This window comes from Phasianus colchicus, chromosome 14 (assembly GCF_987193195.1).
Source record: "Phasianus colchicus chromosome 14, bPhaCol1.hap1.1, whole genome shotgun sequence".
Classification (NCBI taxonomy): Eukaryota; Metazoa; Chordata; class Aves; order Galliformes; family Phasianidae; genus Phasianus; species Phasianus colchicus.
In genome coordinates, this window is record NC_143449.1 from 4679488 (window position 1) to 4702685 (window position 23198).

General features: G+C 39.4%; 1 protein-coding gene across 7 annotated transcripts; it reads left to right on the top strand.

Moving 5' to 3' along the window:
• The first annotated feature begins 470 nt into the window (after positions 1-470).
• On the top strand, positions 471-20978 carry XIAP (X-linked inhibitor of apoptosis). 7 transcript variants are annotated; one of them, XM_090150005.1, is made up of 8 exons: positions 6082-6820; positions 9302-9609; positions 11424-12325; positions 14023-14122; positions 14988-15066; positions 15613-15646; positions 16860-17060; positions 18476-20978. In XM_090150005.1, exons 3-8 carry the CDS (start codon positions 11452-11454, stop codon positions 18667-18669), a joined length of 1482 nt encoding a protein of 493 aa, XP_090006131.1. In that variant the 5' UTR covers positions 6082-6820; positions 9302-9609; positions 11424-11451; the 3' UTR covers positions 18670-20978. The 7 variants fall into 7 exon arrangements, with proteins under 7 accessions (XP_031458609.1, XP_090006135.1, XP_090006133.1 ...); XM_031602749.2 differs by lacking the exons at positions 6082-6820; positions 9302-9609 and adding an exon at positions 471-555; XM_090150009.1 differs by lacking the exons at positions 6082-6820; positions 9302-9609 and adding an exon at positions 497-567.
• Positions 20979-23198: the final 2220 nt, after the last annotated feature.

A 23198-nucleotide genomic window follows, 5' to 3' on the forward strand; every position in this document is an offset into this window, starting at 1 on the left:
CTAATGAAATATAACGAGTTTAATAGCTGGTGAGAACAGAACCTAAAGGGAAAAAAAAAAAAAGCAAATTCCTGGCCAAGTTAGCAAGCAGTGCTACTGGCACCCCTGACCTGCAGGGTACCTCAAAGAGCAGCACCGGCAGATGACTTCTCAGGGCCTTTGTGCAGCCCGTGGAGGAAACCCCATGGATTGCAGGGGACAACCGCTCCCTCACACCACCTTTCAGCGGCCCTCGAGCACCGCGCCTGGTCTGTACGTAGCGGGAAGTGCTGACGCCCGTCCCGCGGGCTGCCGAGCGGGCTGGGGGCTCTCCCGCCGCTCCGCTCCCGCGCGTTTCACCGGCACAGCCCGCGAGGAGCGGGCGGGAGGCGCTGCCCGCCCTTCGCCGCTGGGTGCCGCCGTCTGACAGCGGGCGCCGCGCCGCCGCGATCCCCCGGCCCGGCGGGAGGCGCTGCCGCCGAGCGGAGCGGAGCGGAGCCGAGAGGCTGCCGGGAGCCGCCATTTTCTCAACGCGCGGCGCCGGAGCGCTTCCCTCAGCCGGGATCGGTGAGGAAGGTACGCGGCGCGGTGAGCGTCAGGCGGCCGCGGCGCGCACGGAGCGGTGGGCGGGCTCCCCGCGCGGGGTGGGGACGCTCCGTTCCGTCCCTGGCGCTGCTCGGGACCCGACGTGCAGAGGGTCGCGGGAGCGGCCGCCGCGCCGGGAGGCGTTGCCACGGGGACGGGCGCGCCCCCTCAGCCCGGAGCGAAGCCGCCTGAGGGCTGCGCGCTGCTCGGGTGTTCGCTCGTGGGAAAAATGGCTTTGTGATATAGGCTGAAGCACGCAGTCACGGAGCGTCTGCTGCCCGGGGTTGTGATCTCACGTACAGCTGTGTCTCCGCGCACTGGAGCTGTGCCTGAGTTACCTTGTGGATGCTGTGCCTGAGTTACCTTGTGGATGCTGTGCTTGTTACCTTGTGGATGCTGTGCTTGTTACCTTGTGGATGCTGTGCTTGTTACCTTGTGGATGCTGTGCTTGTTACCTTGTGGATGCTGCGGGGCTCCCACAGCGCGCTCTTTTCTTCGCTTGCACAAAAAGAGAAAACGTTTTGCTGATGGACACTGGTCTGCTGCTCAGTGGTCATTTTGAACTTTGCCTCCTTCACCTTTTCTTCCTTTCTTTCTTCCGCCTCTTGCTTTGAAGAATCTTCTTTCTGTTCTTTCAATAAAAATTCAGTTCTGTTCAGGTTTTCTCGAGTGAGGTCCTTGTTCACTCCTTGTTCAATTCTTCACTTGTAATTCAGGGCACTTCAGGCAGTTCTCTTTGGCACAATAGCTATGTGTTTATGCTGATCTATTTCTCTCTAACGTTCAGTGTGGTTCTGTCTCTGTACTATTGCCTACCTGATCCTCCTATCGGACTGCTAGCTTCCATATCCGTGGATGTAAGGGCTGGTTTTGGTCTTGATGATTGCAGTGCTTTTTAACTGTGCTACCAGTGGGCATTTGCTGAAAGCTGCATTTGTTCTTGAAGCTACTTTCATATATTTTTGCAGATCTGCTTTGTCTTGTCATTGCTGTTATCTCGTGGTGTGATTTTAGTACTTCATATAGCTAACTGGAAGGACTTTCTTTCTTAAATGAACAACCAGAAACTCTAAGGCCTTATACTAGGCCAATTTGGAGGGAAAAGCAACCAACCAAAGGAAAAAAAATGCCTTATTATCTAGACAAAATGTCAAATCCTTTCTTAACTAATAGCTTGATGCAGTTAAATTAGATGTATACTAATTTAATTACTCACTTTTTCTCTTGAAATAACTGCGTAAGACAAACTCACTCTACGAAAGCAAGTTTTCCTTTGGGAATTTTTTTGAATAAGTCTTTATTTGGTTTTTTTTTTGTTGTTTTTTTGTTTTTTTTTTTTCCATTTCTTAAGTACTTCCTTTTGCTGTCTTGTGTATTCTCTAAAGGGCCCTAAATAAAACTACACGTACTTCTGTCCTTCGGAAGATGGACACCCACACCATTGGCCAAGAAGGGCAAAGAAATGAGTTAATGGTAGCTGTGTACTTCCTCTGACCTTGCTCCTTGTAACCAGCAGTGGGAGTGAAAGAACTCTGATGTGGGTGTGGTGGTGTTGGTTTTTTTTTTTGTCTGCTGCAAGTGATATGAGACAGACTTGCTTCTTTTATCAGAACAGTTAGAAAATGTGTGTTCCTATCAAAGCTTTTGAAATACGAAGGTGGATTTTGCTGCAGGCTTCTGTGTACCTTTGATAGTGATGGTGCACCTGTTGCTGTACTGCCTGGTTGGGCGAGACAGCCAAAGTTGAAGAGTTGTGGAATATCCAGTGCATAACTTGATGAAGAACTCCATGTGAAGGAAAAGATTTCTTTTTATTTATTTATTTATTTATTGTCTAAAGATTGGTGGAAAACAGGTGAAAGCAATATCTGCTTTGGTTAATCTGCTGCTGACCTTGGTTGGTGACAGGGTACTAATTTCTCAGGGGAAAGCCATTGTAAATACCCTTTGCATTCCTCTTATTTTCTATCAGGAGTTAATGGGTGTAGTCTCTTGGAGCTTCTTATTTTTCACAGCAAGAGATCCATGAGAAGTTCTATTCAGAAGGCTCTGAACACCACTATTGAAAGTCAGGCTCTAGAAATAGATTTCTGAACCTAAGGGGAAGAAAATGGCAGTTGTGCAGGAGGGCTGAAAGTGCAGGAAGGAAGAAGGTGTGTTACATAGCCTGAATTAGGTTGTCCTTCAGGACTAGGAATGCTAGTATTTTAATTGCTGACGTTTTGTAACAGCTCAGACAATGTCACAGAATATTTTATTTTTTTGCCTTTTCTATGCTTGGTTGGTTTTCAGGTGGATACCAGCAATAAGATGTTTGACCCCTTCATATGTTGCTGTTGAGTAGGTGAAGAAGAGACAGAAGTTGATTTCATGAGGAGAGTTTCTGCACATCTAGTTTTAGGAACATTTCCTTTTTTAGAAATGGAAATTGTAATACTGTGTGCACAACTGAAAATTGTTACCGGAGAAGCTGTGTGCTTTCTGTGTTAATTTTGGACTTGATGACTATCCAAAATCTTCTTTACTAGAGGGCAGGTTCTATTTTAAAGCTTGCTTAGCGGAATCTTGTTGGAATTGAGAAGCCATCCTCAGCGAACAGTGTCACTTATGCAATATAAAACATAAAATGAAGCTGCATGTGTCTTGAAGTTCGCTGTCCTTCCCCTTCTGTGTCCTGAACATTTTCTTATTAAACAGAAGGGCAAGCTGAATGCTTTCAACAGGTGCAATTTTCACGTTTAATTTCTGGTTCTGTGTTAGAATTAGTCCTCAAGTCATCCCAACTTGCTAACAAACTTCAAATTAAAGTACAGGGGATAGATAATTCAAGAGATTCCAAGCTCACAGCTGTGTGTATGCACACCAGTTTGTAGGTGTATCATTTCAGCCCATCAATGAATGACCAAGCACTGATGCTAGTCATCTGGGGAGTGCCGTGGTGCCGTACCCATGGGCTGCCTTTTGGCACAGATGAACTTTGCTGTGTGAGCAGCCCTGCTGGCAGAGGTCATGGGCTCCCTGCGCTGCCCTGCTGCTGCAGCTTCTTCCTTTATAATCCCAAGGATTCAGCAGTTTTGCTGTAGCATTAATCGTTTCACTGTAGCTGAAGTCCAGTCTCATTATGTCCCCTTGAGGAGAGCTGATCTCTTGTTTAGTCTTTTCCCTCAGTTATATAAATGTTTTCTAGCTGAGCAGTAAAAGCGTGTGATACTGCAAGCTGGAGCACAGCTCATACTTGAGAAGGGAGGTGTACCCAAGGTCACTGCAGGTTTTGCCTGGCAGTTTTTATCATTGTCCATTTAGTTAATATATTCCCATTGACTGGCTTTTTCTTTCTCCCCTAACCAAGAAGAGCAGAAGCTCAGTTGTATTCCTGCAGAGATACAATTTATAATCGCTGATGGATGCTTTTTTTCCTGTTTTTAACTCAGTTGCTTGGGAATTGACCCCAGTCACTCCTAATTTTGGGTTTTAGGGTTGGAACTGTACAGCTTGCTTCTTTGCTTACTGAAGTTGCTTTGTTTAGCTCAGGTACGTGTGTCTGTTTTGGTCAGAGCTGTTAGGGTAGGTGCTTTGTAAAGGGCTGCAGCTTGTCTAACTCAACTTGGAGGCAACTAATGGTCATCCTATTAAGTTACCTTAGCTTTAAAAGAAAACAAACCAGTCCCCTGAAGTACTGGTAGGCTTTCATGGATGAAAGTGTTTCAGTTTGGAGTGTTGTATTAAATACGGATTCTAAGCTCTTCACTATCAAAACCAATGGTTCTGCAAGTTCAGCTGCAATTCTCTTACACAGATCTTGATGTTAAATTGAATTCCTGTTAATAATACAGAAGTGTATGAGCTGAAAGTTCTAAAGTTAAAGCATGAAAATGATACAGAATGCAAATTTTGCATCACTTAAATTATACTTCTCAAATATATGTAGAATATAAAAATGAATAATCTTGTGAAAAAATACATTTTTGTTTTCCCTTTATGTAATTGTTTTGTGGTGGTACAGAATTACAAATGTGTAAGAGGCCTTTTATAAGAGGGAGACTGGTAAAATATTTAAGAACATTCAGTTATTAGTAAGGGATATGGGAACAGCATGGCAAAAACTGATAAGCTGATTTTCCAAAGTGTGCAAAAAAAAAAAAAAAAAAAAATCCGTGTACATTAAATTGATTATTTCCATACAGTTCATCTGGAAAGAATGCTTATAGAATCTCCTTAAGCTCAAAAGGTGCAATTCCAAGTGATCTGTAATTTAAAAATGGCAGCTAAATAACACAGTTTTCTGTATGGCTACAAGAGCACAGTGCCTCTCTTGATCAATATTTTGTTATATTTCCATTTATGCTAGATATAGAACAGTCATCCTACTAGAACTGCTTGAGAAATTTGACACTTTTTCCTTTTTGTGTGCTTTGTTTTGGGGGGTTATGTGAAGGTGGGTGCTGTTGGAGTTCATTCTCTGCCTTTGCCTTTAGTCTCTCTTTCCACCTTGTTCTCAATATGCTTGAGGTTTGGATTCTCCTCTACCTTATTTTTAGGTACTGTCATCTGTAGGCAATTCATTTCAGTGGCAGTAACTGTCAGATCTAAACTTCTGCTTTGGATAGGTTTTCTCGTGTCAAAATTGAAAAGGCCAACCTCTCTTTTGCACTTTGCTGTGTATGAAGCACTTGCAAGGAGCTTCATTCCTTCCTTTTCCCCAATGGGAAGCTAAGCTAACTAGGGCTGGTCTGAAAAGCCTATATATCAGCTGATGCACTTAGATAAGATTTGGTGCCAAAGCAAAGGATGTTGTGTAGGTACCTTCCCTCTTTACTTCAAACAAGCAAAATGACTAGTTTTTGGTTTTTTTATATCACTACTATATATAGATATGAATGTGCTCAAATTTGTAAATACTTTTAAAGCTTCCTTCCTTATTCATCTTTGTAAGTACAGCTCAGTGAGTAGCTTCTTCTTTGCTCAAATTGCAGCTGAGCAGGCACAAAGTGACATATGCATGGTCTGTGATATGTGTGATCAGCTGGTATGGCGTGTCCTGCTTGATATTTACTTGGTGCACTGCTCTCACATTTCAGAACTGGGTCGACAATAAACACTAACATTGCTCTCATAGTGAGCGTGTCAAGCAGTACAAGTTCTGTGTTGAATGCATGCTGTGGCCAGGAACGCGAGGCTGTGCCATGGTCTGTCTGGTTTGAAGGTTACTGCCATGCTTGGCCTTTGGAAGGAGACAAGAATTAAAAATAACTGCTTATAATGTCAGTCTGTTTTAGGGCTGAGGACGGAAACAATAATGTGTGATAACGTGCTTGAGAGAAAAGCAGATGGGTTGTTTTTCCTTTGAAGCATTCCAGTCTGAAGTAATGTGATGGTGTCTCATTTTTGCATAAAATCATAATTTGCACAAAAGTTGAATTGGAAATGCCTGACTTGTAAAACTTAGGCATACAGTTCTGCGTGTTGAATAAGGTAATGCCTTTGTTGTGAACTTTGGTCTACCCCCCCCCCCCCCCCCATCTGAAGCTTAAAAAGTAGACAGTCTAACTGGGTACTTTAGCCTGAAAGTGGGAGATGCCTTGTGGCAAATAACCTTCAGGTATCTATAAATAGGATGGAATTTGGCTCAGCTTCTGGAAGTGTTTCAGGTTAAAATGGGCTTTGTTTATTCACTTCATATATAAGGAGATATTTAATAATATATCTCCTGGCTTTCTAAGTGAACACTAAGTTTAATCACAATAAAAGATCCAGAAATTTTAATTAAATCTCTGTGGAAAGGGTTAAGTAAATTCTTTTCTAAACTCAGGCCTGCTGTTGGCATGTATCATAAAGTGTTACGTATGTGTGTGAGGTGGCTACATATTATTACTTTATGTTCCTCAGTCATAAACTGAATTTTTTTCTTCTGCAGTTAAACAATATTTTGGAGTTCTGTTGCTTTGCCAAATAGTGCTTTTCATCGTTATCCCATCTGATATGTAGTCCTACAATAGTGCACAACAGAGCTGATGTTTCACTTTACTCTTCCATTCTTTCTCTGTGTCTTTGCCCAAGTGTTCCCTTCTCAGCTCCTCAGTGTCCTTACAGCACACAGCTTCCAGCAAACACCCAGAGGATCAGCAGAGGAAGTGGAATAAAAAATACAAACTGATGTATGTGGTAGTTTGTCTCATGCTGTTACTTCTGCAAGGAGAGTCTGTCACAGTGTGCCACCCACGGGATATTTTGAGTTCTACAGCCTTTATTTTTAGAGGTGAGAAGTTATTTCAGGAGAGGAAGGAAAAAAGGCACGATTAAGCATGATATGCTTATAAACATTCTGAAAACAAAACTTTCCTTAAAAAAAAAAAAAAAAAAAAAAAAAATTGTGACCAAAATCTTTAGAACAGAGGGGGCTGGGCAGTGGTTCAGTGAAAGACACCAGAGAAGCAGCAGAGCCTGGGCTGGCACAGGCAGCAGCAGGATGACCTGCGGGGCAGCCCTGCTAAAGTGCACTGCAGACTTTGGGGCCCTATTCAGGATACAAGATGAGTTCAAGTTGCTTTGACAAAATACCTTATTTATGACATAAAAAATGAAGACTTACTGTAAGCAGTGCATTCATTTATAAAGAAGTTCACCTAGTGCACATTAGTATTTATTCTTTCTTTACTATGAGAGCGGTGAGGTACTGGAACAGCTGCCCAGAGAGGCTGTGGATGCCCCATCCCTGGAGGTGTTCAAGGCCAGGTTGGATGGGGCTCTGGGCAGCCTGGTCTAGTATTAAATGGGGAGATTGGTGGCCCTGCACATGGCATGGGGGTTGGGGATTCGTGATCCTTGAGGTCCCTTCCAACCCTGGCCATTCTGTAATTTCTACACTTAAATAATACTGTTGTGCCGACCTTTTTTTGTTCAGAGTTGAAAACTTTCAATAATGAGTTGCAATAATGCAGTATGAACCCTTGTTGAAGTGATGCTTCATAACTTGCAGGAAATGGAGGCATGATTATTCTCTCAACTGTTTTTTAACTTTGTACATTGTTAGCTCATTGTTACAGTAAGTGGTCACCCATCTGACACGTGAAACAAAGAGGTACAAACCAAGGGAGGTCTTTGTGTCTCCAGGAAATCCCTGAGGCCCATCAAAGTGGGGCCTTGCTCCGACTCCTCCCCTCCTGCCAAAGTTCAGAGGGCGGATAACAGAAGGGCAGAGTAGGTTGTCTGTGATCGCCTCTGCTGTTTTGTTCGCAACAGATCAAGAAGGGATATGGAGGCTCTGTTCTGGTTTGAAAGAACACGGAAAACAGATTTACTATGTAAAAACTCTCATAAGATAAGAGTTACGATTTTTGTTCGTTATTTCTGAACCTGTTTTTATGTAAGTACAAGTAAAATCACACTGCTAGTCGTACTTTGAAAGCACGTGCATTTGTTTTGTTTTTTTTGAGATACCTGCTGAAAAGGAACCTCCGAGCTTTGAAGGCTGTGAAGTAGGCTTTGTTTGCCACCTTCTGGAAAGTCTTTCAGGTGTGCAGATAAGAAAAAGAGTATGCTGCTGAGCTGTGTAACACGAGTTATTGTACAAGTAAGGCATAGTAATGTTGATTCCAATTCCACAAGGTCATTTGATCTCTTTATAGGAATAACCCTAGAGGATTTAAAAGCAAGATTATTAACAGGGAATAAATATGAAACCTTAAAATTGTATGTTAATAATTAAAAAGGTTTTTAAAAAATGTTTATATACATATCTACAGCTTTCATGTTACTGCATGTAGTTACTGAGTTTTGCCCTTTGAAAGTCAAAGCGAGCATACAGATTTCTCGGTCAGTCAATATAATTTATTTGCTATCTCTGGATTTGTTGAGCTAAAACCATACTGCAACATTATTTCAGATGTTGGTTACAAACTGACTTACAGAAGTAATTGAAGTTGGTTCTTTACTATGAGAGTGGTGAGGTGCTGGAACAGCTGCCCAGAGGGGCTGTGGATGCCCGGTCCCTGGAGGTGCTGGTCAGATTGGATGGGGCTCTGGGCAGCCTGGTCTAGCATTAAATGGGGAGGTTGGTGGCCCTGCAAGTGGCAGGGGGGTTGGAGATTCGTGATCCTTGAGGTCCCTTCCAACCGGGGCCATTCTGTGATTCTGTGATGCTCAAAACCAGCTTTGTGCCCACAGCTGTGCAGTAAGCATGCCGCCTCTGAAGTGTTTTCTCAGCCTGCCTGCTGGCTCGTTAGCTTTGTCATTGTGGCAAAGTGTGTCACGATCTTACAGAGCATCATAATTTTCCCCTCCCCATTCTGAAATGTAAATAAAGGTTTTGCTCTTCTTGTGGAGGTTGAATCTGGTATTGTTTAAGCAAAGAGAATAATTTAATAATTGTAATATCTACACTGACCTTGTAGAAAATAAAATCAATATTATCAATATTAACACAGCTGTTGAAAGTCTGAGAACAAAACTCAGAGCCAGCCAGAGCCCTACTGGTTTTTATTTGTTTTCAGTGTTAACACTATTTGAAGTTTCTTCTTCTTTTTTTTTTTTTTCATCAAACTGTCTCAGAGAAATGCTTCTCATTGAGTGAACAGAGCTGTCACAAAGGGCTGGATTTGGGTGTGCAGTGCTTCTGTAGCACTGTGCTGAAACCTTTGATGACAATAACTGCTGGCAATGTGGAGGGTGTCTGTCAAGTTGTGCATGGCACATGTAATAACTGATGGAAGGTTTCTCATTTGCTTTATCTATCTTACAGGTATAAAACACATTCCTAACTGGCACAAGCAGCAGAAGGCTGTAGTGGCCACCTGGGTGAGAGAGGCTGCTGTGTGCTGGCTCAAACTTATTCTAGACAGCTGAGGAGCTGCTGTAAACACCAGGGGAAGCCAGGTGCATCAAAGCTTTACTCTCAGGCACCACAATGTCATTCAGCTGAAGAAGCACAGCACCCTTTCTTGAACTTGGCACCCAAAGGTTGGGTGTGCACTCCTGGGGAAAGGGCCCTCTGTGCCAAAAGGGATATGGGTGCTTTTCATTAATGATGTCGTACACATGACAAGTTAGGTAGGTGCTTACTTGAAGCATTTTTGTCTCAAATGGAGGGAGCAAAACACAACAGTTTTGCAAGAGGAACTACTTAGGGGATATGAAGATTTCCAGTGGAAATTGCCAGGGTTGGTTGCTAGTTTTGTTTTGGACTTTCCTGAACACTCTCAGTGCTCTGAAATCACTGTTGGCTTAGCAGCTCTAGAGGGAAATGTCCTTTGACCACTGACTGTGACTTGGCATGCCCCATATTTGTTTGCATGGTACAGCTAAAAAAGGAATCAACCTTCAGTTGGTTGGCTTATTGGAAAGGTTATTGCTAGGAATTTTGGGGGGATTTTTAAAAGAAATACAGTACTGTTTTATCCAGACTGTGTCATTTTTGTTGTAGGGTTTTTCACTCGTGTAGTTCTGTGGATGCAGCTACCAAAGCACTGCTTTTGTGAGGCACTAAAAATGTCAGTGTGTATTCAGAGAGGAACTAAAACTGTAGTTTGTTTCCAGACTGTGCTGTAAGTCCTGTAGATGCTTATGGGAATAAAAATAAGGATAGATGAAAGGTATCTGCTGGTTTTGACGTTGCTGATTATAAGGCTAAGCATGCATTTTCAGGACTAGCATCTGGCTTTGTAACATTACAATTAAAATATGGGAAACTTCTCTGATTTATTTTTTTTTTCCTAAGTATTTTGTGCACTTCACATTGTGTAGAGCGAGAGGCCACGACTCTTGAAGTCTGCATCTGCCTTTGAGCTGAAAAGGGTTGCTCTGTCTTGCTCCGTTCTGCTCAACAACTGGGCAGCACTTGTTGAATTGATGGGAGAACCACGTGTGTAGGATTTACCACTTCCTTGGCTAAAGATTGTTACAGACAAAAACAGCCAGATAAATCTCATACCTGAGTCAGTCACTACAGTTGGTAGGCCATTTCGGAGTCCTCTCCAGAGGATTGGGATATCTCTCTGTTGAAGATTAAACTATTTGGCAGTGTATACTAGGAGATAGTTCTAATTTGTAATGCTTACCTGTACCTCATTTATTTATTTGCTTATTTGTTTTTCTGAGGTATGTAATTTTGTTCTGTGGAGTGTGATAGTTATAGGTGGTTTGTTTCTGAAGTCTTCGTTGTCAATTCTTAAAGCCTATCCAGTTCCATAAATTAGGTCTTTGAGGGGGGGAATATACTTTGTAACATCAGAAAAATAGTATTTTCTCTCTCATCACTTGGCTGCTTGTTGATCTCATGTATCAGTGCTTTGGCATGAGTGCACTCAGACAAGCCTCTTTCCTCCACCCTGCTTTTCCTTCTGTACAATCCTGTCTAAGCAGAGTTGACCAATCAAGAAAGCACTCCAGCATTTCTCTTGAAAGGAGTTACTGCATCCAGTCAAAATTTGACAGATGTTTTATTCTATTAGATTTAATTCTTTAATAATATTTAATTCTATAACTCCATATTCTTAGCTCGGAAGCCTTTTGACAGCTTTTGTTTAATTCTTCCTTCATTTCATAATTCTTTCAGTATTCACTTGCTAAAAAGTAAAGCATTCTCTTAAATATATGAATGTGTAGATCTGTATGCTTTCCAGGCAAATTCTTAGTAGTCATGTTTTGTAATGTATTCCTGTAATGCTTTGTAATCTTCCTGCCATTTCTTATGCTTTATTTTTATTTTGGTTTGACTCTGGATGGTGGGGAGCAGGTGAAGTGGGAGGGAACAGGAGATGTTATTTTAATACATAAAATGCAGCCAGTTGAATGTTGCTCATTTCTATGCTTGTGTGTGTCCTGAGTCCTTTTGTCTGAAGATAACACAAATATGCTTTGTTTAGGAATTTGAAGGAAGAGCCCTACGAAGAGATGACGTGCAACGGCCCAGATAGCTCCGAACCTGGTGCCACTCCAGCCACGGATGGCGACCAGGAGTGGACCCAGGAACACAACCGACTAGGAACCTTTGTGGAGTTTCCCCCTGACTGTCCAGTTTCAGCATCAACACTTGCTCGAGCTGGCTTTGTTTATACTGGAGAAGGTGATAAAGTCAAGTGCTTCAGTTGCCATGCGACTGTTGAAGGATGGCAGCCTGGGGATTCTGCGGTTGACAGACACAAAAACCTTTCCCCTGATTGCAGATTTATTACTCAGTCTGCTTTTCTGGAAAATAACGTACATCCTCTTGTGCAGAGCCACCGGCATAGGACTGAAAATGGCTCCAGCAATTTAGCCCTCTCATCTGCTCTGGAGGATTTGTCTGATGTGGAGGCAGATTACCTGCTGAGAACTAGGCAGGTTGTGGACATGTCTGATACTTTGTATCCTAAAAACCCTGCTATGTGCAGTGAAGAAGCCAGGCTGAAGTCCTTTCACAATTGGCCCCCCTATGGCCTATTGACGCCAAAGGAATTAGCTAGTGCAGGACTCTACTATACAGGTGTTGGTGATCAAGTCGCGTGTTTTTGTTGTGGTGGGAAACTGAAAAACTGGGAGCCTGGTGATCGAGCTTGGTCTGAGCACAAGAGGCATTTTCCCAAATGTTTTTTTGTCCTGGGTCGGGACGTTGGAAATGTTTCAACTGAATCTATTTGTGCTGAGCTTGGGAGAAGCTGTCTAAACAACGAGCAGCATCCAAGGAATCCATCCATGGTAGAATATGAAAGGAGGATACAAACATTTCTAACTTGGATATACCCTGTTAACAAAGAACGTCTTGCTGAAGCAGGGTTCTACAGCACAGGTAAGACAGACCTCCAAATGACAAATATATCTTACAAATAAATGCTGTGCAAATATGTTTTATTATGAAAAATATAAGCGTTTTCCTATTCTAATGTTGAATTTTACCAGATTTTTAGTTGAATTGAAATTCATTCTGCTTTCCTCTGCAAACTACTTCTTGCATTTCTCTTGCAAGATTACATCCGTCCTATCAAGTATTTTTATTAGCATAAAACAAAATTATCATATATATATATTTTAGCAGTAGAGCATCAAAACGAGTTTTCCTTAGCTGCTAAAACCCTCCTAACATGTCTTTCACAATGGCAATTATTGAAACTAATAGTTTAAAAAACAAAGTGCCATCCTCCAGATAACCACCTCAGGTCTAAAGAGCAAGTGTGTAGCTGTGAAGCTTCTGAACAAGACAGCACAGGTTATATGCCATTTTAATTAGTTAATGTGTTTACATCATCATGGCATCCAGACAACCAAAAAAAGCAAGTGTCATTATTACCTACTGTAAAAGCTTTATGAAGACAAGGACTCTACTGGAAGAGATTTTACTCTTAGAAATACAGCATATCATTTGGATAAGGCTCTAATATCTTTGTGCATTGCTTTTTTCAATCTGGAGAAGGCAAATAATTCCTTGCTGAATGCATGGTGCAGATAAAGCTCTTTGAAATTCTTTACTGAGAGATGCTATGTGAAGTTATGCTATTATTAGGTCACAAAGAAAAGGAGATTATCCAGGATAATTTCTTGCTCTCATCTTAATTGGCTTCTCCCTTAGTAGCTCCCAGAAGAGCTTTTTAATCTGATACATTTGTTTTACTTGTGGCCATAAATAAAACTCTTGATATATTCTTACATAAGTGGAACACGGGCAATATTTGTACTTAGTGGAATTGCTTTATTTGTTCCATCTTGGATTTCTAACAGTAAATAGTTTACCTTGGTCAAGAGAGATCTGTCCCATGGAGGTGAACTGAACAGGCAGTTTATCAGACCAAATGGCTTTTAAAATGGCTTCTGCATTTCTGGTAGGCTGAGAAGGAGTTAGTTTTGATGAAAAAAACAAAAGTAGCCCTACCTCCTCTCATTTCAGTCAGCATAAGTCTGAGCAATTCCTGGTGCAGTCTTTGATGGCAGCAGGCACAGTGCTAGTGCTGAAAGAATGCTGTTTCTTCAGAAATTGCCATCAGTTACGCTGCTGCTGTGTAGAACCCATTCATTTTAATGGTGAAATGGAGGAGCAAAGAACACCCTTTTGAATTAAATTCCTGTTAGTGACTTCCATTCTTGTTTAACTGTTACTTAAATAGAAAGCAGAACTCTGGTCGCGAGGACAGATAAAATTGTGTCAGTTACTTTCCAAATAAATTTTTTGTGGTAGTCACTTAATGGCTTGTTTATCAGTGGAATGTGCTATCTGATAATAGACTCTTTTTAGCATTTGCTTTTTATCTGTTTAATTACTTGCTAAATTAGAATTATGAAATATTATATGTGACTTTATTTAATGTGACTTTAAGGTCAATTTTTTTTCCTGAATGTTTGTTTCAGATCATATTTATTGTACTCTTTAAAACGGAGTCTTTCCCAATTACAATTTCTAGTAAGTAATATAAATGTTTGTTTTCTGTAATAATGTTTTAGCTGAGAACTCACTGTCACACCTACTAAAAATGTGTAACCTGGGTGTTTCCTAAGGTAATGGCGATCACGTTGTGTGCTTCCACTGCGGTGGAGGATTGCAAGAATGGAAGGAAAATGAAGACCCGTGGGATCAACATGCCAAGTGGTTTCCTGGGTAAGGTATTCTTTGTTTCTGCACATAATAGAACCATAGAATCCTTAGAGTTGGAAGGGACCTCTAAGGGTCATGTAGGCCAACCCCCCTGCAATGAACAGGGACGTGCACATCTGAGTCGTCTTCCTAGTATTTTGTTTTTATGACAGAGCCTACCAGTAAGGATTTTAGAGGGCTGACTGTGACTTTGATGTTGTTGCTATTTATGACAATGGGGTTTTTTTTGGTTTGCACATCCACATCAGTGTCAGTGTTTCAGAGTCTCACAATATACCACATAGATGATTCCAAAAGTAACGTCTCATTTATTTACAGGGGAACTACAACAGATGCAATAAGCACAACTGCACTGTCTGATAGAGCAAATTCTCAGCTACAAAATGTTATTTTTCAGCATAGCCACCACCATTAGGTTTGCGTTTTCACCAGCAATGAACAAGGGTCTGTATGCCACGCTTGTATAAATAAATAAAATCTGCCCCAGCTACTGCCCAGTAGCTTGGACTGGTTGGAAAATAAAGAAAGAAAACACAAGACATCTGCATTACCAGTGGCTGCTTTTCTGTGATTACAAGCTTCTAAAAGAGCCAGTGTTTTGACATGGTATTAGCTATTCATTATTCACTGGAATTTTTTCCTTTTATAAACCTGCAGCATAAGGTGGCATGGCCAACTGCAACACACAAGTACTGTTGAGGCAATTAAGAACTTTTTAGAAACACTTAAGTGATATTACTGATGTTGAGATTTGGGAAGAAAACATTCTATATGACGTAGGAATTGAATCAAACCTTTATGAAATACATTATCAACTTCTGTTTGCTGCTTATGTAGTTACATGATAACTAAATATTTTTGTTTATAGGTGCAAGTTCTTGAGAGAGGAAAAGGGACTAGAATTTATAAATAATGTTCACTTAAGAGATGGATGTAGGGATTCAACAGTAAGTGTCTTACTTATTAATAAAATATCATTTTACTTAAGTAGAAAACAATCTTAACAATTTTCATATGAAATCAATCTTCTGATCATCTGCATAACTTTTAGTCTTCCTGCTGCTTCTTTTCTTGGCAGAAAGTAAAAAACATGGAAGTATGTTTTGATTCTGCTATTTGAGTTTCAGAGATTATACAGTTGTCCCTACTTAGGTAATGAATGCCAAGTTGGGTGCCTTATCGATGTTTTATATTCTGTACTGAATCCTTTATATTCTGATACTGCTAATCCTTGTAGGCTGGGAACCAAGAACCACGTACATCTTATTGCAGCAAAAAAGTGTCAAAGTGAAAGCTTAAATAAATGTGAATACCATAACAAAGTATGGAGCCCTTTGTCAATGTTCAGAGCAGGACAAATCTGCTCTAACTATAGTAGTTTTACTCAATAAAATAACTGAGATCAAATAGCTATTTTGTGTCTTGTAACTGTATAGGTTTCCTTGTACTCATTCCAAAATTGTAATTTTGTCATCTTTTTATTTATTTTTTAGATAGAAGCTGCTGAAGTTACAATACTTCCTAAAGGTATATATTAAAAATAACAATAACAATAAAAGCAAATTGTTAATTTCTAAGTAACTCATATTTTTCAAAAACAGCAGGCAAATTGTTGGGTGATATTCTTCTACTGCTTCATTCCTTCTAAACAACTGCACAGTGAATTTTGTTTCTCATGGAGTAACTCTAATCATCAATGGATAAATATAATGAAGAAGATTTGTGAACTGTGAAAATAGCTGCATTGAATTAGTAGTGGTACAGGACAAATGCTGCAGGATACTGAAACAAAATGATTGTTGTTGCTTTTCATGAGGTGGGAAGAGTTAAACTGTAAAATGACAAGGAAGCTGGGAAGCTGAGAAAGCTTAACTTATGTGCAGGAATGTCTTCTGCTGGAATAATGTTTCTTATGAATATGGAAAAGACGAGATGGTTAAAGGAACAATAGGCAGACAGTTGTGCTGCAGCATGGTGTGGAATGAAAGCTCTTGCTAATAAGAGTGCTTGCACAAGACCTATTTTTAAAACTTTTCAAATATTGCTTGTTTGTGAGAGGAAATTGTTTAAAAATTTTGCTCTTTGATCAATTATGTGAGGTAAAGAAGAAATTAGTTGTTTATGTTAGTAGGAAAGCTGGACATGGGACAACTGCTGGAAAACCTATTCAAACAATTACATTGAAAAAGAGAGGAGGAAGTCCCATAGACTGAAGAGCAGTTGTGTCCTAAATGAGTGCTGTGTGTTACCCTGGAAGGACTTCAGAAATTCTGAAATGATTGTGTATAATAATTCATATTATGTGTTGGTTTCTATTATCAGACGGATGTGTTTTTTTCTGAGCTGAATTACAACTAATGTAAGGATAGCAAATACTTTTGTGTTTACTGTTCCTTGGGATTTCTGATGATTTCAGTCTGTGCTCAATTTTGGAATTTATGATGTTAATTATGTATGATGTGATTTAAGGAATTATGTTGAAAAAATGTTGAAGTTGATTTGAATAGCAAATCTAGGAGGATTTCCATACTATAAGTAGATGAAGAGGGACTGGGAAAGCAAGGATTGAAACGCTCTCAAGTTTTCCAATGCAGTACTTAAAAGTAGCAGAACTGTCAAAACAGAAATGTAGTTCTTTTTGCTAAATATCTGCAAAGGTGTTTTAACTATAAAGAATACTGTCACATATTCAATCTCATCTTTGTTAAATTGTGGTGGTTTTTTTCTTCTGTTGTTTTAGATGACCTCTTACAGAATCAGTTGGTACAGAATGCCATACACATGGGTTTCAGTTTGTCTGAGATTAGGAGCATTATGGAAAAGAAGCTGCACATGTCTGGAGAAAGCTATACATCTGTTGAGGATCTGGTAGCAGATTTAATAAGTGCTCAGAAAGAAAATATAAAGGGAGAACCACCAAAAGAAAGCCCACTTGAGCAAGGTGAACTTAGTAAACTGTAAAGACTATGTGTGTACTTTAATAACAACTTGTTTGTCTATGAAGTATATCCTATCATTATCTATTCATTCTGCCCTCTGACTCAAGTCTTGCTTAATATGAAGTTATGATATTGGAACTTAAAATTCTATATATTATTTTGGGGCACCAAAAAAGTTGAACAAGGGGGTGTTAAAATTACTTGAGGTTAGTAGAATGTATAAATGTCATGTGCAAAATAAATTTAGTATTAATACCACAAAACAGTATAATAATGAAGTAATAGTCCAGTGCCCTCTGAGGTTAACTAAAAAGCCAACAGTACTGTGACAATGGCAAGGATAATTGTAAATATGCGGACTGTGGTGAAATAAACACAATTTATTGTCAAAGATTCAATGTACAAAAAATTAAATACTTCACTGCTAAAGTTTTTCAAGTGTAAAATTGGTGCCAGTACTAAGGGCACTGAATAGAAGCATTCTCCTTGGCCAATAAGGAAATGTACTTCTGGACAACGTTCCTTTTTTAATTATTTGTGTTGCAGCCATGCTTGGGCATGCAAGCCATGCTCAGAAAAGCCATTGTGGTATACTCTGCAGATTGACCAGAAACAAGTTGTCTGAATCAAGAGCTTATTTGTAGTTTAAAGACAACCATATGGATGAATTCATAGGGAAAGAAAAGCCCATCTGGTTGGCATGATAGACAGCATTCTCACTGGCCCGTTCCTTTTAATAACATTTTGCATGGATATTATGCAGAGAAAGAACTTGCAGTGAAGATGGGCATTATTTTTGTGACTGACTGTGGGGAACTTTCCCCATGCTGTAGAAGGCTTTTGTAGTGTGTATTTTCAAATGAGGCTTATTAGAAATTACAGAGCTAATCTACAATGCAAAGCAAATTATTTCTGTATGACAGTTTTTTAAGCTTTTGAAGTGTAGGCGTTTTCATAAACAGAAGCAGGGGGGCAAGTGATGATATCCTCATTCTTTAAGCTGAGGAAACTTGCTGAGGAAAAGAACATCCAAATTACTTAACCAGGATTGATGAACCTCTCCTCCACCTTCTGTGTAGGTTTTGAGGAAGCTGTCTGTGGGAAGTCTCTGAAAAAAATGGCCCCTGGTTGCAATATGCATATCCTACATTCCAGAGATATTTCAAGATCTTACCAATATGGATAGCTGAATTCCCTGCACTGGTCTGGGAGGTGGGGAAAAAAACAACAGTTGAGGATTTAATTTCAGTTTGGTTTCTCATCTTGTGTGGTTGTTTGTTTTTTTCTTTTTTCTTTTTAAAGGTGTAACCTTTAAATGACATGGAAAGAAAATCCTTCCTCTTTCTGTGGAGAGGGAAAAAATGAGATGAGGTACTATGAAAGCACGCTAACTACTTTGTGTGTTTATTTTTCTTAGATCTCAGTATTGAAGAGAAGTTAAGACGCTTGCAGGAAGAGAAGCTCTGTAAAATCTGTATGGCTAAAGACATATCAGTAGTCCTCATTCCCTGTGGTCACCTGGTTGCTTGTAAGGAATGTGCTGAAGCAGTTAATAAATGTCCTCTGTGTTGTACAAATATTATCAAAAGACAGAAAATTTTTATGTATTAGTGAAATGTACAGTAGTGTGGATGTAACTGCTCCCTGCTTTATTTCTTTAAACATGTGTAATGCGACAACAGACGGTTGGGTGTTCACCAGTCTAGCACACGCTTATGGTGCATCTCACTTTGGAGATAATGTAAACAGTAAAGCTTTAATCAACACCCTGAAAAATGAGTTGACTGTCAGAAGCTGCTAGATTTTTGTTTAGAGCACTCGTATTCTACTGCCTCCTTAGTGCTCTCCTTACTTCTTGTGCTTTTACTTTGAAGTTGTGATTTAAAATAACTGTTACTCTATTTTCAGATCTGTTTGTGTTCACACTTCTACTAATCTTCTGTGAATACAGGAATTAAATACATATACAATCTTTCAGGAAATGGCATAGGAAAACTGGGTGTTTTGATTGAGTAGCACTGATGCTGTGGTTTTTTTCCCCCACTAACAAGTTTGAGAAATCAGACTATATAAATAGCGGGAAAAAATCTACTTTTTATAGACTGTGTTTCTACTAATTACCATTTGCTCAGCTCATTTATCAAAAATAGACCTGCTTAATTTTCTCTTCTAGTGGGACCAAGGGTAACAGCTTCATCAGAGGAAATAAATTGATTTAGGGTAATTTTTATGTTGCTATTTTGAATATTCAGATATCCAAATAGATTTTCTGGGGTTAAAATTCTTACTGATTCGTTAGATGCTACTTAAGGACTTCATTTTATGCATCTTATCCCCTACTAATCTAGTGTTTCTAGTTTGAAAAACATCAGCTAAAATACCTTTTCATTTTATTCTTGTCACTTGCCTATCTTAAGAATAAAATAACATCAGTAGGAGTAGCTTTGCTATAGGTTCTGTCTTCTAGCTACGATTGTCTGTGTGCTACTTTGTAGGTCAGTAATTAGATGCCTTTACTGCCACTGAAGGATGTCTATCTGTCTTGTCATTCTTGTTTACACTTGTAAGCCTCTGTAACCGGTCTCAAATAATAATTAACAGGCTAAACAAACACGAGCAACACAGGAACTAGCTCTGAATAGTGTTGATTTTCTTCTCCTTTCTTCTTAGATTGACAAGTTAGCAACACCCTTGGAATTAATGGACCCTTTTAAAACTGCTCTAAGCTTTAAAAATACCATAACTGCCTCTGGATATCTGTGACTAACGAAAGATGGAAACTGTAACTGATGTTAATCATGATGTTAATCAGAACACTCATTCTTAAGTTCATTTCATGTGCCACCTACAGACATAAAAATGCAGACAATCCTAGGGTGTAATCACCTGGCTGTATTTAAGTTTTTCTGCTGTCAAACTACATGTATTTAAATATTCTTAACATTTTTCTTAATTGAGTTTTTCTACATCAAATCCAATACTGAAAGGCAAGTAGAAGCCAATGACTTCTGGTAGGTCCACTTCATAGACCTGGTTTGGCAAAGCCTAAGCAATGCAGAGCTTTATTTATGTCATCGTTCCTTTGTTTCACTGTGGAGAGACTCTGTGTAGCTGAAGTTTATGCAAATAGAGTTGTTATAAAATCAGGCCCTCTATAAGACGTGTACATGCTCATTTTTGAAATTCTGACTCTTATTTGTATGTATTTCAACTCAGGTTCTAGCATCTCAAAAACGCGGTCTGATTGAAAATGTTAGCTCTGTAGCTTTGGTTGTGACATGATTCAGAGAATGTGTAAACCTGCTGCTGAAAGATTTTAGATTGTTACTACTTTGCCAGTTTTTCTGTTGTGATCAATAGTTCCTGTATCCTCACTCACTGTTTCTGTGTAAGTAAGCCTCAGAACCCTGGTTTTAGCCTTCTGCTTTTCTCAACACGTCCCTCTTGTATACAAATGTCATTCCTTACAAGTGAACTCAACAGAAATGAAGGATATTCTGCATACCTCGTGCCCTTCATTATGACAGGAGCTAGCTTATGAGACATTCAGTGTACGTTTGCCTCACGTTTCTAACATTTAGCATCATCCTAACTTATTTTTTCTGCTAGTGTTTTAAGTATAGCTGGTTTACAGTAACACTAATTATGTGACTTCCTATTTATGTGGGTATACTAATCTGTTTCTGTTTATACAGAAATTTTATCTTGGGTCCTACACACTGAGTAATATATTTGATTAATGATACTTTATAAAGAATATATAGTTTTTCACACAATGAAGGTTTTAAATGCAATATACAGAAATGTAATGTCTCTATTTTTTGTTAGATATTTGCTATGATTATATGAGATTTCATAGAACTGACATGTTGCTCCAGTGCAATTTTGTGTATATTTAAAATAAAGTGCAATCCAGTTGTTCTCGGAGTAGCGTGTTTGATTCTTACATGCAAAAGAAATAACAGAAGGTTGGATTCTTTTGCTTTTTTCTTTTGTCACTCAACTGTTCCTAATTTAACACGTGTTAGTACAGATGGGAAGTATGTTTTAGGTTGAATGGAAATAATATTTGATTTGTATGTGTTAAAATTTGTTGCTTTTTTTTTTTTTAATATTCATTTAGCTACTTTTTGTAATAAATTGGAATTTGGTTCCCAGGAATTGAGTAGAAACTTCATAAAGAACTCAGCACTAGGATTTATGTTCCTCTTCTGGGAAAAAATAAATATATCATTCCGGTAAGAAAGGTTTTGGTTTTGCTTTTTTTTCCCCCCCTGACTTTTTGAAGAGCTTGGTGTTTGAGAACTCATGCATACGGGGCTTTTTCAGGATTGATGCGGGTTGGCAGTTCTGGCAGCCTTGTCTCTAGCTCCCATTTTCACATACAGGGAGGGCCTGTGTTAACTTGCAAGGGAAACTAAAGTGGGGGGTGTTGGCACAGGAGCTAATATATCTACCTGAAATAGCATGTTTGGTTATTGGTGCAAACCAGGTTATGCTGCCTTGCTTAAGCAGATGGTTTGTTACCTAACCCTGACCTAAGTCACGTGAGAGACTGAATGAGCTGGATCTGGCTTACAGCCTGCAACTTTTGCCATGTCACTAGACAAAAGTATTTGGGAAGAGGCTGACCAAATTCTGTTTAGAACTGTTCCAGAACAAAATCCTAGCAGGGAGGTGATTTGGGGTGCAAATCTACTATGTAAACTCTTCAAGAGAAGATAATAGAAGTAGCTGACAATACCTTCAAAACTGAAATGGAAAGAAAAACATTATCCAGTTTCTATGCAAATTAATATGAAGTGCTTCAGTTTACAGCTTCTTAATGCTTCTAAAGGGCATACTGTATATCTGGGATTTTTAAAAATCAAATATGAAAGAGCACCATAGTGCTACGCTGAATTGGAATTATTTGGGAACATTAAAAGGTTAAGAGTCTGCTAGCCAAGATGACAAAACTGCTCTGTAGGTTTAAGGGTTGTTTCATTACAATCAGAGTCCTATTCAGACTAAATGCAAGAAAATAATTAGCATAGTCATCAAATTTTGACAGCTTGAATTGGGAAGATTTCCTTTAATTACTTTGATTTTCAGTATCTTAAAGGAGCAGACGCTGATACTGAGCTGAGTATTTAAAGAGAGAGAAATGAAGGATGCAAATAAATGGAATAGAACCACAGGCCCTTTGGAAGGAAAGCTGGTAGCAAGACAGAGATGCCTGGAAGTTGGTTTCTTAAAGAGCTGCCTGGAATTAAGAGCTGTGGAGGAAAGTCAGGTACCAATATTTGGTCGCTTTCCTTTACTGGTTACTACGTAGAATCTTATTTCCATTTTGCTGACAACAGTAGAGCTATTTGCTGCTCTAGGATGTTGGGAGATTTATAAGAGTTTTTGATATGTTCTGGAACGTTTTATTTAGAAAACATGGAAATTGCATCCTCATTTAAGAATACCAGAACAAAATAAGGAAAAAAATTGAAGTTTTTGTTACACCTTTAGCTTCTTTTCAGTGCCCTTAAATATGGAGCCCAAAAGAACATACTGATTTATCCTACAGAGTGCTGGTATCTGCACAGATGCTTAGCCTCCTTACTTTTTTTAAATCTGTTTTGGGCTTAATCCACAGCCCATAGCATAACAATAATGTCATTGATTGCTGAGGATTTTATTTTATTTTAATTCAGCTTTGCTTTTTAAAACTTCTTTTAATATTGCATAGGTAGCTTTGACCACGATGAATACCCAAATGCATATTTTGGGTAGCTGTATGCGTGGCCAGGAGCTACAGGACAAATAGTTTGAAGCTTTCAAAGCATTTTTGTTAACCGAGGATGTGGGGTTTTAAAGTCAGCTTTCATATTGATTTTTATTAAAATTAATAAAATGAAATATAATAGGCTATTAGAAATGAAATCACTTGGATGAGATGTTAATGCAAACACTTGATTACTGCGTTTGTGGAAGACTTCAAGCTGAAGTGTTGTATATTAGAATTAAATGGTACAAGATGGAATACAATTTGCTGACCATCAGATTTAGTAACTACTCAGAAAAGAATCTGCCCTGCCTCTCAAAGCCTGAGAGGTGTAGTGCATCATGTGCAAGGCCTACCCTAAAAGGCCACAGAGTGAAGAACGTGG

What these genes read in the sequence shown, in the direction of transcription:
- XIAP (XM_090150003.1), top strand. Translation starts at nt 935, where the DNA reads ATGCTGTGCTTGTTACCTTGTGGATGCTGTGCTTGTTACCTTGTGGAT. An exon ending in AGCAGGGTTCTACAGCACAG is followed by an intron (nt 12,326 to 14,022) that starts GTAAGACAGACC and finishes GTGTTTCCTAAG; the next exon opens with GTAATGGCGATCACGTTGTG. An exon ending in AGAAAGCCCACTTGAGCAAG is followed by an intron (nt 17,061 to 18,475) that starts GTGAACTTAGTA and finishes TATTTTTCTTAG; the next exon opens with ATCTCAGTATTGAAGAGAAG.